This window comes from Mus caroli, chromosome 11, assembly GCF_900094665.2.
Source record: "Mus caroli chromosome 11, CAROLI_EIJ_v1.1, whole genome shotgun sequence".
In the NCBI taxonomy this organism is placed as follows: domain Eukaryota; kingdom Metazoa; phylum Chordata; class Mammalia; order Rodentia; family Muridae; genus Mus; species Mus caroli.
In genome coordinates this window covers 25,518,593-25,536,562 of record NC_034580.1, presented here as the reverse complement: position 1 = coordinate 25,536,562, position 17,970 = coordinate 25,518,593, and the positions used below count along the sequence as shown (strand labels likewise).

Genomic DNA, 17,970 nt, shown 5'->3' with positions numbered 1-17,970 from the left:
TGTCTTTTTTGATAACTTTGAGTTGGAAGTCAATTTTATTCGATACTAGAATGGCTACTCCAGCTTGTTTCTTTGGACCATTTGCTTGGAAAATTGTTTTCCAGCCTTTCACTCTGAGGTAGTGTCTGTCTTTTCCCCTGAGGTGGGTTTCCTGTAAGCAGGAAAATGTTGGGTCCTGTTTGTGTAGCCAGTCTGTTATTCTATGCCTACTTATTGGGGAATTGACTCCATTGATATTAAGAGATATTAAAGAAAAGTAATTGTTGCTTCCTGTTATTTTTGTTTTTAAAGTTGGGATTCTGTTCTTGTGGCTATCTTCTTTTAGGTTTGTTGAAGGATTACTTTCTTGCTTTTTCTAGGGTGTAGTTTCTGTCCTTGTGTTGGACTTTTCCTTCCATTATCCTCTGTAGGGCTGGAATAGTAGGAAGATATTGTTTAAATTTTGTTTTGTCTTGAATACTTTGGTATTCTATGGTAATTGTGAGTTTTGCTGGGTATAGTAGCCTGGGCTTGCCTTTTGTTCTCTTCGTGTCTGTATGACATATGCCTATGATCTTCTGGCTTTTAGAGTCTCTGTTGAGAAGTCTGGTATAATTCTGATAGGTCTGCTTTTATATGTTACTTGACATTTTTCCTTACTGCTTTCAGTATTCTTTCTTTGTTCTGTGCATTTGGCGTTTTAATTATTATATGACTGATAAGAATATAATTTTAATTATATTCTTATATAATTATAAATTATAATTCTCATATAATTATAAATTATAATTCTCATATAATTATAAATTATAATTTCTCTCCTAGTCCCATCTGTTTGGTGTTCTGTAGGCTTCTTGTATGTTTATGGGCATCTCTTTCTTTAGGTTAGGGAAGTTTTCTTCTATAGTTTTGTTGAAAATGTTTGCTGGCCCTTTGAGTTGGGAATCTTTACTCTCTTCTATATCTATTATTCTCAGGTTCTATCTTTTCATTGTGTCATGGGTTTCTTGAATGTTTTAAGATAGGAGCCGTTTGCTTTTTGTATTTTTCTTGATTGTTGATGTCTTCTATGGTATCTTCTACCACTGTGATTCTCTCTTCTATCTCTTGTATTCTGTTGCTAATGCTTGCATCTATGACTCTTGTGCTCTTTCCTCTCCAGGGCTGTCTCCCTTTGAGTTTTCTTTAATGTTTCTATTTCTATTTTTAGAACCTGGATGGTTTTGTTCAATTCCTTCACCTGTTTGATTGTGTTCTCCTATATTTCTCTAAGAGATTTGTGTGTATCCTCTTTAAGAGCTTCTACTTGTTTACTTGTGTTACTCTGTATTTCTTTAATGAAGTTATTTATGTCCTTCTTAAAGTCCTCTATCATCTTCATGAAATGAGAATTTAGATCTGAATCTTGCTTGATAATTACGTTTTATAGGGGAGGGTTGCAGGGGTGTCTCTGCTCTTCTGACTTGTGTGGCCTGCACCTGAGCAGGCAGAATCCTGTGGAGTTGGAGGCAGGAGCCCAGAGCACAGTAGGCAGTGATGTAGGGGGGTGGAGGGTGGTAGAATGGGTCTTTGGGAACACAGTCTAGAGAGAGGAGCAGTTCCATAGATTCAATTATCTCCTCTCATTACAATAGTCCTTAGTTTTTCTTTTCCTGTACTTTTTCTTAGCTATGTCATACAGAGCACACAGAGGCAGCTTCTTGTAGACAGGTTTACTTAGAAGTCTCTTGCTTTTTTTTTTTAACCTTTATTTTGAGAGTTAGCAACATTCCTTGGCTTCCCAGTTCATATACTAGTGACTTGAGAATCCTCCTGAATGCTTTGGTGGTCGTTTAATCAGTAACTTCTTTAAGATTTATCCATGCTGTATATGTCTATGGTTCACTTCTTTTTATTGCAAAGAACAAGTCCACTGTGTGAATATATAATTGACTATTTATTTGCCTGTTGATGGGTATTTATTTCTAATTTCTAGTTATTGTAAGTAAGACAAAATTATTTAGATAAGTATTTGTTTAGTAAATCCCCTTTATTTCTTTTATATAAATACTTGGGAGTGGAATTGATCTTAAATAAGTGAATATAGTTTATATGAAACTGCCAAAGTACCTCCAAAATGATTTATCATAATATCTTTCCATTATCAATGTAGACACATCCCAGTTGTCTCTTGCCTGAAAATACACCTTTTAATTTTAATTGTTCTTGATAATGTTCGAGTCACTTACCCATATTTTAAATTGTGTTGCTTTCATATTATTGATTTGTAGATATTCTTTATATGTTCTAGGTACACGTTCTTCATGATTTTTCCTCCCAATCTGTGACTTCTGTTTACATTTTTATAATGCTACATATCAATGACCAGAAGTTTTTATTTTGAGGTGCAGTTTTTCATTTTCTTTATGGTTCATTCTTATTTCTTGTTAGAAGCCAGTATCTTTCAAATGTTGCAAAGCGTTTCTCTTACATTTTTCCCCCGTGTTTTAATATGTATACTGTTTTTCTTACTGCTTGGTCTACTTGAAAAACTTATTGTTTATGGTGAGAGCTGAGTTGAGAGTTAAGGTTGTTGTGTTCTTTTATAAATATTCAGTCATTGAAACACTATTATTTACCTTTTAGTTACTAGCGAGTACACAGAGCATAAAATATGCATACTAAAGGGAATAACATGTAGTTAATTTATTATATTTCTTATTGTGTGGGGGAATACACATGCCATAGTGTGCATGTTGAAGTCAGAGGATAATCTGTGGAAGTCCATTTTCTTCTTGCACCACATGTATTCTGGGAATAAAATTAAGGTCACTTGGCTTGGCAGCAGATGCCTATACCTGCTGAGCCCCCTGGCTGGCCCTGATGTGACTTTTAAAGGCGAGGATCTTGTCTTAGGCTCTAGAGTGCTGGAGTTACAGGCATGTTCCCCCCACCCTCAGAATCTTCTTTCCTCCCCAAGGATGGGACCCAGACCCTGTGCTTGCTACATCATGCCATGTCTGACATGTGAATACATTGTGTACTGTTTAGTTTCAAGACTGTTGGTTGAAAATTGCCCTTTGACCTCTGAGTTAATCCCTCAGCAGTGCTAGAAATATATTGGCACTGTAGAATTAATGTGCGTGTAGTTCTAGATTAAATACTCTGCTAATTCTGGCTCCTTCTGTGAAGGCTTCCAACCTAACTTTTATTTTTATTAATCCTTTCTTTAAGTTTTATTGATTTCAGTAGCTGAGACAGAGTTTTTCATGTCCTTTGTGTTTGGATGAGATTGCTAAGCCCCATCTTTCCCTGTCCTTTTGTTTTGGACACTTTGTTCTTAGTGAGGCATCTGCATCCTATATGTTTCCTTTTCTATTTTCTTAAATAGTCTAATTTTGAGAAGATAGTGTTGTTGTTGGATTTGTGAGACTGAGTACCATCTACACTTGTGTCCTCAGCTTAAAAAGAAGGGGAAGTTTCAGTGTGTCTGCAACATGCCATCCAAATAGTAACCTGTATCTGCTGTTTTAGGCACTGCCCTTTTTACCTCTTAGAACTCAGGGTTCCTCCTGTGAGGTAGATACTGTTATTACTATGTTATAGAAAGGAAATTGAGGCACAGAGTAATTCATAGATGCTTTTTGAAGAAGCACTTTTTCCTAGTAAGGGCCCAGGTCATACCTCAGCAATGCACTGGTTGCTGTCTTTTTCTTTAAATCTCTCATAACTCGGTTATATAGAGAACTGACACAACTGAAGATATGATTCTCTCTCTAAAGCTTGAAGTACCCCAAACCTGAAATAGTTCATCTAAAAATAAACAATTATGACTGCAGAGACCCCACAGCAGAGCCTGATCTACTTAGAGCTACATGAGAATAATCTTTACAAAAGATACTTTTGCTTAAAAACTGTAAAATGAAAGCTACATTGACTTTATAAAGAAAGGAGAGGACTTTGACTTTATATCCAATGTTAGAGCTTTGTCATTAGGTTGATTGTAAATCAAATTTCCATCCAACCTGATGTTCAGGTCTTGAAGAAAAGGCCAAGAACATGCATGGAAGAAAAATGCTATATATAGTAGCCTCTGTTTAACAGCCAGCACACTGAGAAAACAAGCCTGCATATATGTTCAGGAGTCCCCTATAAGTTGTGTGTGTGTGTAATATTATATATGTATATCAAATATATATATATATATACTATATTACATATATATGTGTGTGTGTTTATGTCACCCACTTTATAAGTAATAAAATATGTAACTCTATTACAAATTCAGTATAGCAAATCAATTCTCTCAAAGAATAATTTCATTGATTGTTGTTGAGCTTGTGTGATTGTGGTCACCTTGTGGTCACATTGAACTATTGTTTATGAAGGAATTGATACTTTGTTACCACATGATTCAGAAAAGTCTTGAACTGGCCATATGTTTTGTCTGCATGTGCAAGGTCCTGGGTTCTATTCCAGCTACAGCCACACATCCACACACACTGTCAATAAATGTAGTTCTACTATGAATGTTAGTTTATAATCTATTTATTATTGATGAAACAAGATGTATTTGGGAACATTAGTCATTTGCTAATGATATTACTACCTTCTTGCTGAACTACATAATAGTTTCTACAGTGCTCATTATTTTAATGTCTTAAGATAATCACCAAAATAATAAAGTCCTGATTTATAATATTTATTTGTTTCTACAATGCATAGCCTCCTGCCATGTCTAAATGTAAGCTACCAATGTGGTAATTAAGTGGATATGGGAAGAAATGTGCAGCATGCTGTAGTATTTCTGTCATCCTGACAAGATAGAAGCTAGTGACCACAGATATTTGTGAGGTTTTAGCATATTATCTTTGTTTTTAATGTGATTTATTTAATTATATTTATAGAACTTTTAACAGTGGCTCTTTAATAATTGGTTCACAAAGTTGTTGAAGCTTAACTGTCAGTTACTACTAGCCTAGTGGTTTCTCAACTTTCCTAATACTATGACCTTGTAATACAGTTCTCGTGGTATAGTGACCCTTCAGTCATAAAATTATTTTAGTTGCTACTTCATAACTGTAATTTTGCTGCTGTTGTGAACTCTAATGTAAATATCTATGTTTTTTAAGTGGTCTTATGTGACCTCTGTGAAGGATCCTTTGACCTCCACAATCAGGATCCACGGGTTTAGACCTGCTGTGATAGCCTGTCTAATTTGGCTTCATCAAAGCCATTGCATGCTCTGATCCCAGGCTACCAAATCACCACAGTCTTAATTACTCCTTAATATAGTATGATGGTGTTCCTGGAATATAGTTCTACAGAGATATGAGTATGGCATACAGGTCTAGCAATACTGAGTATTATATTTATTTTTAAGGCATTTATCATACGTGTAGTGGAGTTTGGTTTGTGAGACTCCGCTCTATTGTGGATTAGGGAGTACATGAACTTATGCAGTTCAGGAAAATGGAATAGATTCTTTCCCTCCTTGTGTTGGCATTTTTCAACTGTTATCCTTTGTAGGGCTGGATTTGTGAAAATGTAGTGTGTACATTTGGTTTTGTCATGGAATATCTTGGCTTCTCCACCTATGGTAATTGAGAGTCTTGCTGGGTATAGTAGCCTGGACTGGTGTTTAAGTTCTCTTAGGGTCTGTATGACATCTGCCCAGGATCCTCTACCTTTCATAGTCTCTGGTGAGAAGTCTGGTGTAATTCTGATAGGTCTGCCTTTATGTGTTACTTGACCTTTTACTCTTACTGCTTTTAATATTCTTTCTTTGTTTTGTGATTTGGTATTTTGACTATTATGTTGTTTGACCGTTAAAGGCAGTCTGTGTTCTGGTCAAGTGAGGCTTACTCAGGAGACCCAATAGAAAAATCTACAAGGGACCGAACCGTAAGCTATGCTCCCAGACACAAGCTCCTGACACCACATCCACTCCTCAACTCCATAATCCTGTGACTATCAAACACATAGACAATGTCCCAAACTCCTGGTATTCTGGCTACAACCAGGTAAGCTCCTCCCCACAGTTACCTGGCAACAGAAAGGTAGCCCACCCACTATAAAAAGGGCTACTGGGCCTCTCCTCTCTCTCTTAAGCTCTTCTTCTCTCCTTGTCTCTTACCTCTCGCTCTCCTTCTCCCCTTCTGTTTTCCCCCTCTTTCCACATGGTCACAGCTGCCCTCTACTTCTCTTGTCTTCTCTTCTCTTGTCTTCTCTTGTCTTCTCTTGTCTTCTCTTGTCTTCTCTTGTCTTCTCTTGTCTTCTCTCTCTCTCTCTCTCTCTCTCTCTCTCTGCCTTTCTACAATAAACACCTTCAAACCATGGACCATCTCTGCTCATTGAGATCCGCTGTGTTAGAGCAATGGAGCAGGTCTCCTTCTACCTAGCTACATCTGACCTCCCACTGGAGGGCCTTCCTGCACTCCAGCCATGGCTGCTAGCCAATCCAGACCACCCACTGAGCTAGCAGCCTGAGCTAGACAGACTCTCTCAGCCCTGCAATAACCTGCTAGAGCTCTCCCCCTACCTTCACCTTCTGCCCTGGGGGCCAGAGTCTGTTTGAGGGCCTATTTTCAGCTCTTCCATGAGTAACAGTGGTCTGGGATTCCAAGAGCGAGAACCAGTTGTCCTGGGCTATTATGAGGCACAGGGACGCCAAAACCAGCTCTCCTGCAGTACCCAGAGGTCTGTGGTGCCCAAAAGTCTGAGCTGAGACTGCTCCTTCCCCACCCACCACCCCATCCCCCGGAGTGGGGTTGTGTGGCCCATCCCTGGAAGTTCCATGGGGTCCCGCAGCAGTCTAGTCGAGCTCTGGTGGGACACGGGTCACCCACCCCTTTATTTCCCCCCACACATGGCGCCCCACATTATGTGGCAGGAAGAATTTTTTTTCTGGTTCAATCTATTTGGAGTTCTGTTGGCTTCTTGTATGTTTATGGATATCTCTTTAGGTTAGGGAAGTTTTCTTCTGTAATTTTGTTAAAGACATTTACTGGCCCTTTAAGTTGGGAATCTTTGCTCTCTTCTATACCTATTATCCTTAGGTTTGGTCTTCTCATTGTGTCCTGGATTTCCTGGGTGTTTTGGGTTAGGAGCTTTTTGCATTCTGCATTTTCTTTGACTGTTGTGTCAATGTTTTCTATGTTATCTTCTGCACCTGAGATTCTCTCTTCTATCTCTGTTGGGCATTGGGCTATATACAGACAGTCTGGTCTCCAGTCAAGCTGAGGTCTGAACCCAGGAATGGTGATAATTCACCTACATGGCATGAGGTGTTCCCTCATGTTTCCTGGAACTCTGGCTCCTATCGAAGTTACTGCCCCCATAGCCCCCACAGGAGAAGCATGGCTAGTAGTCATGTAGACAATGTCCCAAGCTTCTGGCCTACCATAAGAGGGGCTACTTAGCCCCACCTCACTCTCTTACTCTCCTCTCCCCTCTCACTCTCTTGCTCTCTCTCTCCTTGCTCTCTTACTCTCTAGCCTTTCCTCTTTCTCTCTCTTTCCCCCTTCTCTCCTCTTGGCCATGGCCAGTCTCTCTCTCTCTCTTTTACCTTCTCTCTTTCCCCTACCTTTCTACAATAAAGTTCTAAAACCATAGACTGTCTGTTCATCAAGGCTCCTTGGGCTTGGATGATGGGATAGGCTTTCCTCTAATTGCCATTTCTATCTCCCGATGGAAGGCCTTCCTGTTCTCTAGGCAAGGCCTGGACAAAGGACTCTCGCCTGTGTGGGAACCTCTCCCTCAGCCCTCCCTCTCATAACCCCTGGGCTACAGGGTGCCACCCCGGGGGCCCCGGTCTGGGGCTGCCTCTTGTCCACCCCCTGTCGAGTGGGGTTAGTGGCTTAGATGCCCACCCAGGGCCAAGTGGAGAGCATCTGGCAGCCCTCCTGAATCCCCCTGCCCAGAGCATAGGAGGAACTCTGGCCAGACATGGACTATTCTCCCTTCCCCTCCTTCCTCTCCCCACTTTAGTTCCCACATATCTCTTGTATTCTGTTGGTGATGCTTGCATCTATGACTCCTGATCTCTTTCCTAGGTTTTCTATCTCCAGTGTTGTCTCCCTTTGTGATTTCTTTATTTTTCCTATTTCCATTTTTAGATCCTGGATGGTTTTGTTCAATTCCTTCACTTGTTTGATTGTGTTTTCCTATAATTGTTTAAGGGATGTATGTGTTTCCTCTTTAGGGGCTTCAAACTGTTTACCTGTGTCTCCTGTATTTCTTCACAGGAGTTATTTGTGTCCTTCTTAAAGTCCTGTATCATCATCATGAGATGTGATTTTAAATCAGAGTTTTGCTTTTCCAATGTGTTGGGGTATCCAGGACTTTCAGTGGTGGGAGAGCTGGGTTCTGATGATGTCAAGAAGTCTTGGTTTCTGTTGCTTATGTTTTTGCCCTAGCCGTCTGGTTATCTGTGGTGTTAGCTGGTCTTGCTGTTTCTGACTGTGGCTTGTCCCTCCTACAAGCCCATGTGTCAGTACTCCTGGGAGACCAGTTCTCTCCAGGTGGAATTTGGGTATGGAGAGCTGTGGCACAGGGTCAGTTCAGGGAACAGACAGGAACTGGAAGGCTGGAATGAATTTTTACAGTCTCTCTGAGTGATTCTCACTCCCATTTGCCCATCCAGTTCCACCTGGAAGGAGAGCCCCTCTTCATGGTGTTAAAAGAGATCACTGTCCTGGCAATGGTGCTGTTCCCTAATGCCAAACATGTCTCCAGAAACTGAAATTAGAGCATACCTTTCCCTGTCTTAGGTAGTGTTAATGGGGGGTCATGGTGTTCAAATCAAGCCAGCGTTGGGTTTTCCATCTTCTAAATGTGCCTCCACTGGGCCTTGGCAACTCCCCATTGAGTCCACATAACTACAGTCTCCTTGTTCCAGCCCAATGACCTTGACCACCATTGAGGCATCACTGAGAGAAGCACCAAGCACTCTGGGTAACGGGAAAATGAGGTTTCAAAGGTACATTAGAATCAAGAACATTTTTAATTGCTGCATTTAGAACAAGTACTCAAACTATTTATTTTAAATAATTGGATTTTCAAAATGTATTTTACATCAGATGATCAAGACTGATTATTGCTAATTAGGGGGCTTTGTCCAACCTGATAAGCAAGGCTTCTTTTTCCATGGCCCTGTTAATTCTCATTTCCCCTCCTCAACATATTTGGAAATTATTATGAGACTGTCTGACATCAGGAAGATAGACTCTGCCCTCCTGGCCTGCGACAGAAACAAATCAATTTCTCCTCCTGGATATGTTGGTGGAAGTTTTCATCCGCAGAGCTTTCTATTGCCATAGTAACAGAAGATGGGATTTCCCATGGGAACTCAATTTATATACTCACAGAGACAATCAGTCTCTTGAAGCTTGGTCTGTTTCTTGTTGCTATGTGTATAATACAGTACATGCAATAAGCCAAGCAGGGAAAGGAAAGGAGAACCACACCAAACTGTTCAGTGTGGGTGTGGGATGAGCCTTCCTTTTGATTAAGACCTCTGATGACAGGAGTCAATTTAAAATATTTTAGTAGTAAAACAAAGCCATTGTTACATTTTGCAAGATTGGTAAAGAAGTCCAAGTTGTCTTAAAACTGCAAAGAATTAGATTTATGGACTTTGTGCTGTCAGATAGGCTTGAAATGTAGGTTAGACTAGGTATGCTGCCTATCTCAGAGTGAATCCCAGGAGAGCTGTGGTGAGTGAGGAGACAAGCTGTGGCTCGAAACACTTTGCAGGGTGCCAGTACTTGATGTTGGGATGATTTCCTTGTGTGAAGACACAGGAATTGCTTTACCAAATGCAGGAGATAGTACCTTTCATCACAGTGGGTCATTACACAGTATGCAGACATCTGTGTCTTAGTCTAATGGTTGGTTTATAGGCATAACTGTGGGGTACGTGCTTAGGCATGGAACACTCTATAGAAGGAGCAAAGAGCCTTTATGATTTTTAAAGGGATAGGCTTGGTTTTATATGAGAAGAATCCATTCATAGAAATATGCCCATTCTTTAAAATGCTTCTGAACTAACATTAAGGTATTTTGAGATTAAGAAGGAAGATCCTGTTGTTTTGATAGTTTTAAAAGATTCTTTTAAAACTATCACTTATTTTAAAATGTATTTTTTTATTTAAAAATGTTTTAATTACAATATATTACACCACTTTCCCTGTTTCCTTTGCTACATCTAATCCCTCTTATATCCCCTCCCTCCAGCCCATCTCATATTCTGTACCCAAATTCTCTCGAATTGATGAACATTTTTCTTTTAGTATTGTTTTATACACACATAGACACAGATACATACACACATGCAAGAAAGCATGTGTTGATGCACAAATATATACTGAATCCATGTTTGTGATTTATGTATATGATTTTAGGGCTGACCTTTTGTACTGGATAAACAGTTAGGGAACATATCCTTGGGAAAGGCTAATTCTCCCTCATCAGTCATTAGTTGCTCCCTGTTCTTTGTTAAGGGGTTGGACCCAATGAAATCCCCACCCTCCTTTGCGTTAGCATGCCTATTTATATTGCTATTGTTCAAGTCTGTTAGGCAGCCATTTCTAGGAGACAGTCTCACAGCAGACTTCCTAGTCTTCTGCCTCTGACAACCTTTCTGTCCCCTCTTCTGAGATGTTCTCTGACCCTTAGGTGCAAATGCTGTGCCATAGATATATCTGTTGTGGCTGGGTTCCCCACAGCCACTGGAAATGGTTCTCCTTGGAGTTCTTAAATGTATTCAATGTATGAGGAAAGGGAGCTGAACACCTGTGATAGCCTAAACAAAATTAAGAATTGTGCTGCTCTAAACAGCATGCTGATGTTATATTCTTAATAACCCAGTTGGTGACATCATGAAGTTCTTTTTGCAAGCTGGTAAAAACACTTTGGAAATAAGTCTGGTAGTTCCTGAGAAAATTGGAAATAGTTCTACCTGAAGGCCCAGCTATACCACTCCTGGGCATATATCTAGAAGATGCTTCAACATGTAGTAAGGACACATGCTCCACTATGTTCATAGCAGCCTTATTTATAATAGCCAGAAGCTGAAAAGAACCCAGATGTCCCTCAACAGAGGAATGAATACAGAAAATGTGGTACATTTACACAATGGAGTATTACTCATCTATTAAACACAATGACTTCATGAAATTCTTAGGCAAATGGATGGAACTATAAAATATCATCCAGAGTGAGGTAGCCCAATCACAAAATAATATACATGGTATGCACTCACTGATAAATGGATATTAGCCCAGAAGTACATTCAGAATACCCAGCCCTTGTTCTAAGAAGCACATGTTGTGTGCAAGCTGGGGAAGGAGGCCTGAGACCTAGGGCTTAGAAAAGGAGAAATAGCTTATTTTTTTTTGTTGTACTTAAGTGGTAAAGGAGGAACCTGGAGAAATGAGAATCATGGGCTGGGAAAAGGTAGTTTCAAGAAAAGCATAAAATAACTTTGATTTTAAAACCTAATTGCAATGGGAGATTTTAAATCCATCTAGTAAATGTGTGGGTATAAGAGAACATCTGAGATAGTTAACCCCACAGTAAAGGCACCATATATTCAAACAGGAGTGTTTGATAGAAATACTGAGTACTTTTGACTGATAAGTCTAAATCATGAAAATCTCTCTGCCATCTTTGTTTGGTTTGGCTTGTTTGTCACTATAACAAAACAGCTGAGGAAAGAAAAGGAGAAAACTTATTTTGACTATGGTTTTGAAGATTTCAGTCCATGCTTACTAGGCCCAATGTTAGGGTATTGTGGAGTAATGGTGGCCAGGAAGTAGAGGAAAATACCAGAGAAAAGACAAGCCTCCAGTGACCTTCCTCCAACTACCCCCCAGTCCCAGGTTTTGGGAGCCACTTCTAAATAATGCTGTCTAAGTTTGAGGCCATTAATGGTTTAATCCACTGATTAAGTCAAAGCCCTCACAACTCACCTTCCAAAACCTTGCTGTATTGGGAACCAATCCTTCAATGCACATTGGAGAATACTTCATATCTAAGCCATAATAGCCTCTTTAAAGGTTGTTCACAGCCTTTTCTTCCAATAATTTTCCTCACTCAAACAACTCAGGGCTGGCTCACCCACTCCATCAGCAGCATTTTTTTAAAAAATTAAAGTCAAAAGCTAGATTGAATGTTTAATAATATTTTGAAAATCAGTAAATAAATATGTCTTAACTAAATTGATAGGACCAGATAAAATATGTTATTAGAGAATTGAGACCATGGTTAATATAGACTTTTAAGGTAACTAAATAGGTAAAAATTAGATAAAGTTTTACTAAGCTTATCTTGCCAAAGCTGAGCACTTGATTTTATGATAATCAGGCAGTTGGCTGCTTTGGGAACAGATAGACTCTTTGTTCTGCGATCATCTGGTTTGATGATTTAAAATAAACAAATTGGGGAAAAGGATACTCAATAGATATTGGCTTTTGTTCAAATAGAGAATGTGGAAAAAAGGCCTTTTTCTTTTTCAGCCTTGCCTTACACCCAGATAAAACTCTGATTGCAACTGGCCAGGTTGGGAAGGAGCCATATATATGCATATGGAATTCCTATAATGTCCATACTGTGTCTATTCTTAAAGATGTCCATACACACGGAGTTGCATGCCTGGCTTTTGACTCGGATGGACAGGTACGTATCTTTCTAATTTATGTTTTTCTTTGATTAGTCCTTAAATTGACCTAAAATTACAATATAAACAGCTACCAATATTTGCTGCTTACCCATAGCAGCCTCCTAGAATTTCTCATTGTTGGTTCCTTGTCAGGCTAGTGGTGTTGGTTCATCACTCTCAGCAGGCTCCAGTTTTGGTTTTCCTATTCCCACTTTACTATCTGGTTAAAAAGCTCCATAAAGGAATTCATAAAGTTAAGTCCAATAGGGTTCAGCAACCCGATCTTCTCACCTGTTATTAGCATCTCACCTGCGGCCCAGGCTGAACCAAGCCATTTGCACAGCCCTCACATCCTGGTCAAATGCTGTTCTGGGCTTCAGGTGGTCACTGGACCTCCTAGGGATCTATTCTATACTCCTTTTGATTCTACTTTGAGGTTACTTCTTATTCCTTCTTCTTTCCACCCACCAGTTCCCTTCTAATTCAAGCAGTCAGCAATTCCTGTGTGTTTATACTTTTTAATAATTCTCACATGTATTCCACCCTTCCCTCACTTTCAGGCCCATTCCTTTATACTCCAAGTCAGAGCGATGTATAATGTTATTTAAACATTGTCCAAATTAATATCCTCACAATTCTTATTTATTTAATTATTTATCACATATTACTATTTCATGTATACGTGTGCATGTTGTATCACATTCATGCCTGGAGTTTAGAAGAAGGCATCATATCCCCTAGGACTAGAGTTACAGATGGTTGTGAACCACTACATGGGTGCTGGGAAACAACCTGAGGTCCTAGAGCACAAAACAGTGCTCTAGGCCACTTAGCCATCTCTCCAGCTTCTTCTGCACAGTTCCTTAGTAATTAATTTCACTAGCTGAAAATGTCCAAGTATCTTAAAGCCAACAGAGCTTAAAATAGCATTGAACGAAGTACAAACACTTGAGGTGAGCATTTTCTGTTAACCAGCTTTTTCTACCCATATTCTCCACATAGTCAGGTAAGTTAGGGTGGACTGTACCTTTGTAATTGCATATCCTGGGTCATGTTCCAATCCTCATCTGAAGTTTGCTATTTGCCTGCTTTGTCCTCTTTGAAAATGCCACAAAGGCATGAAACATTCTCAGTCCCCACAAGTTATGTCTCCTTCCTTGGACATACAGCAACACTGGCAGAAAGGAGATAAATGTATCTTTAAAAAGTAAATGGGAGCACAGAGGGCTTCTTTCTGGCTCTAGCTTCATTCACATGTTGCTACGCTTACAGTTTTCCACTCCAGCCTTCACCTTTCCCTACATAGCATCCCTTCTGCTGTAGCTTTCATCCTTTGTATAGCAATTATTTTATTCAATCAGTGTTTAGCTAATTCCAATATTCATTCTGTAAGTCAGTGTCATAGAAAAACCAGTGAAATTTAACCTGGACATTCAAACTAAGAGTAGAAGAAAAACTCTATGTGATGATGAGTTGACCTGACTTGAATCATTTTAAGGTAACTAATATTGTGCCATCTTCTGCTGTTGTGAGAGGGCATGTTGTGAGAGAGAACAGGCATTGATATGAATGGCTGAACTGGATGAGTTTATGGACAGTGAGAATGGCCACAGATGTAGGCTGACATGCCCACTCACGTGCATATTCTCTCACTTTTTAATCTATTTTAGCAAACACCTATACCAAATTTTGTTTTACAGTATCACAAACATGCTTTGCACTGGAGGGAAATCCAGCTGTAACTACGAGTTCTTTGCTCTTTTTAATTATCCTTCTCTTTTCCATTTTATTCATCCATTTCCTTTTGGATTCTTGGTTATTTCTCTTGAGGTTCTATTTTTACAGGTGGGGAGCTGTGTGGACTCTGTGGTTTTTAACTGTTAATGGAGAAAAGTATCTATTAGCCATGATGAATATTTTGGCTTGCTGATGCTTATTTCTTCAGGCCTGCTGTATTCTTTGGGCAGAATCCACTGAACTCCAATAATACCAAGGAAATGACAAATTCATCATTACCTCATAATTGACAAAAGCAATAGAAATGCTATCCCCGGTAACTGAACAAATAAATGAACAAAACAGGTTTCTTTTGTTTTGTTTTTTAAACTCAGGAAAAGTGAATGTAACTGCTAATGTTTATAAACTGATTTTCCATTAAAAATAAGCTGAATAAAATTCACCCATTCCAATATTCTTGTATTGATGAAAATATAAATGATGTTTTATAATTTAGTTAATTTTTAAGAGCTTGAAAGTTTGTACTAGAAAAACCATTGAGTATTGTAAGCAGAACTTACTATGTCCGTATGATTGGACCTTGGAACACAAGACTGCTAAGAGAACCCTGGACAATAGAATTTTGGCTCATAGGACTTGAGACAGGAGTAAGAATTCTACTGGGAACTGGATGAGAGGTCATTGATGTGATACTCCAGCAATGAATTTGGCTGCATCCACCTGTGTCCTGACCTTCGGTGAAGCTGAATACTAGAGTAATGAGTAATTTGTCTGGTGAAGCAAAGTTGAAGACAGGATAGCATTCAGGTTGTGGTGTGATTAACCCTCACCAGCTTTATCCAGGTCGGTGCAAAAGAGGAACAAATAAAACAGAAAGAATTTTAAAAATGCATAATTTGATGAGAAAAAGACCTTAATCAAGTTCAAAATTGCTGCCAAGGTATGTGCTGAAGAAAAGAGGCTGAGACTGTTCATGAGAACCCACCGTTCTGCACTGGGACATTGAGAGCAAACTGTTACAGAGAACCCGCTGCTCTGCACAGGACACTGAGAACTTGCCCCACTAACTCCACAGCAAGACTCCACTCATTAAAGGCCCCAACCGTGAAAATGCAAAGTAATTTGAAACTGGGGAGCCTGTGCCTTGAAGGCATCTGAAGTGTTTTTCTATTCCTTGAAAGCAAATGCCAGGAGAGTGTTTTCCCAGAGTGAAAAAACAGAGGCTGTCATTGAGGAAGCCAGGACTCACAGAATTTAATAGTGTTGTGTGCATGGTAATATTTTTGCAAACATGGGAAATGCAAGTTTGAGCTAGTCATAAAATCTTCAAGAGAGAAACACTGAGCCCAGGCATCATGTCATGTCCTGCAAGGAGGCCCTGAAAAGGTCATTTGTGCAGTTGAAGCTCGGTTACAGTGGAGATCCCAGAATATTGAAGATGTCACAACCATGGGACATCTGTTGAGGACAACTTCAGACACAAAGTAGAGGCAGGCCAAGAGAGAGAATATGTGTGCTGCAGGCAACAGAGCTGGAGGGTAGAGATACACAAGACTTTTAGGACTCAGATAGTTCCAGCACCAGCCCCTGATATCAGACATGAACTTCAGGATGTGGTCTTGAACTTCACTGGTTCAGCCTTTCCTTGTGGTGCTTGGTTTCTTCCCTTTGGAATGTTAAGTGTTTACACTGTGCCTTTGCACAATTAAAAGTGTGCAACTTAAAAAAAATGTACAGGGCTTCATCGTTAAGAGATTGCTTGACTCTCTGGAGAAACTCAGCCACTATACCTATTAATAGTGTTAGAAGTGTAAATGACTATGGTAGGAATTTTTGATGTTGAACCGAATACACTTGTATAGATAGATGACTGTGAGCCTGTGAGGCCAAGGAGAAGATTATGGCTGAACAGTAGTTTGTTTGGGAGTAAGTTGATGAGGGGTAGAGCAGTAATGGTTAATACTGTCAGCTAGACAGAATTTTAAACCACTTAAAGAGATGAGCCTCTGGTGTGCCTGTGAGTGCTTATCTAAATTAGGTTAATTGCGATGGAACAACTCTCCTGAACTGTGGGTAGTGCCATTCTGTGGGCTGGTGCCCTGGACTGAATAGAGAGGCAGCAATGAGCATTCTCTGCTTTCTGTTTCCTGACTTTGGATGCAGTGAGACCTGCTCCTGCCACCCCCTTCCCTGCCACAGTAAACTGTATCCCTAGATCTGTGAGCCAAAACAAAGCCTCCCTTCCTGAAGTTGCTTTAATCAGTCATTTTATCACAGCAACATGACAAGTAGGTAAAAACTCTGAAATGTATTCAGTGAGAAATGTGAACCCACATATCTCTGTATTGCCATAGTCAGAATCACTGGATTTCTCTGATTTCACCTAACTCATGCAGTTTGACAAGATAAATGCTAATTTTATACTCACTTCAAAAATGAGAAAACTAAAATTTATGGATGTTGATTAATCTTCCAAAGTATTTTTTGTTTTACCCAATTATTTATGCATCTTTAAACGCTCATCAGAGAAGTTGCTTTTTTCAGTAAATGGTGGTTAACAAAGAGATCACAACTGTCCAAGACACAGAAAATAGGAGACTTGAAGATTGCTCAGCCCTAAATGGAACATATTTGATACATTCCTGGCTTGAGCATCATTTTAGATGAGGGGGCAGAAATATTGTAAGGGTCAGATGCAGTGAAAAAATACAAGGAAATCCTCTGGACACAGCAGGGCAGCTACACATGTGAACTCATAGTAGCAGTGATAGCACACATAAGACCTGTACAAGGCCGAGCTAGACAAACCCAGTGTAGAGAGGGTAGTTGAACACAAAATTCTACTCCTTTCTACATTGTTGGCAATTGATAGCTGTTGAGAGAGAAAAAAAAATCAGTTTTCTTTAAGAGTGTAGCCCCTGGTAAGTCAACTGTGCTCCAATAGATGGGAACACATCGGGGAATATTTGGACAGCATAAGTCACTCTTGATGGCTGGGGAAATTCAAAAGATGCAAAGTTGGATGAATAGGGAAAGGAGAAGAAGATATAATCAAAATACACAGATGAAATTCTCAAGAGATAATAAATTATCTTACATTTCCAAGGCCTGCCATCTAGCTAATTAGAAAACAAGTAAGCCAAGTTTACTTACTGAGAGCCAAGACCTCTAACGTGGTTCTGCCTCCTAAGAGGCATCCTGCAAGAACCCCTATATCAGTGTTACTTACACCTATCTGCCTTTGGTGCTGTTCATTTTGCCTGTAATTAAAAGTTGGGTTTGACTGTGAGGACAAGAAATTGATGTGACCTCAAAGGATGAGTAGCATATAACATGTTCCTTTTATTAGGATTATATGTCCTTATGCAGTTGAGCTGTTTGTGAAACTATATAAATTAAGGACAAAATCAAGCTCATTTATTGGATTTTTTTTTCTGTATGTGTTTGTCAGACTCTTCAAATTATACAGTGTGATGAAGATGCTTAGTGTAGAATTCATACTTCCCTAAATCTTGCAGTAAAAAAAAAAAAAAAATCTAAGTATGGAGGCACACGTCTATAATCTCAGCAGTCAGGTGACTAAGGCAAGAGGATGGCCATGAATTTGAGGCCAG

General features: G+C 39.5%; 1 protein-coding gene across 1 annotated transcript in view; it reads left to right on the top strand.

The window, feature by feature from the left end:
* Eml6 (EMAP like 6) overlaps positions 1-17,970 on the top strand; it is a 272,708-nt gene that overhangs the window by 102,818 nt on the left and 151,920 nt on the right. The window contains exon 3 of the mRNA XM_029483123.1: positions 12,477-12,636. Coding sequence (XP_029338983.1) covers positions 12,477-12,636 — 160 coding nt within the window. The remainder of the gene's footprint in view (positions 1-12,476; positions 12,637-17,970) is intronic.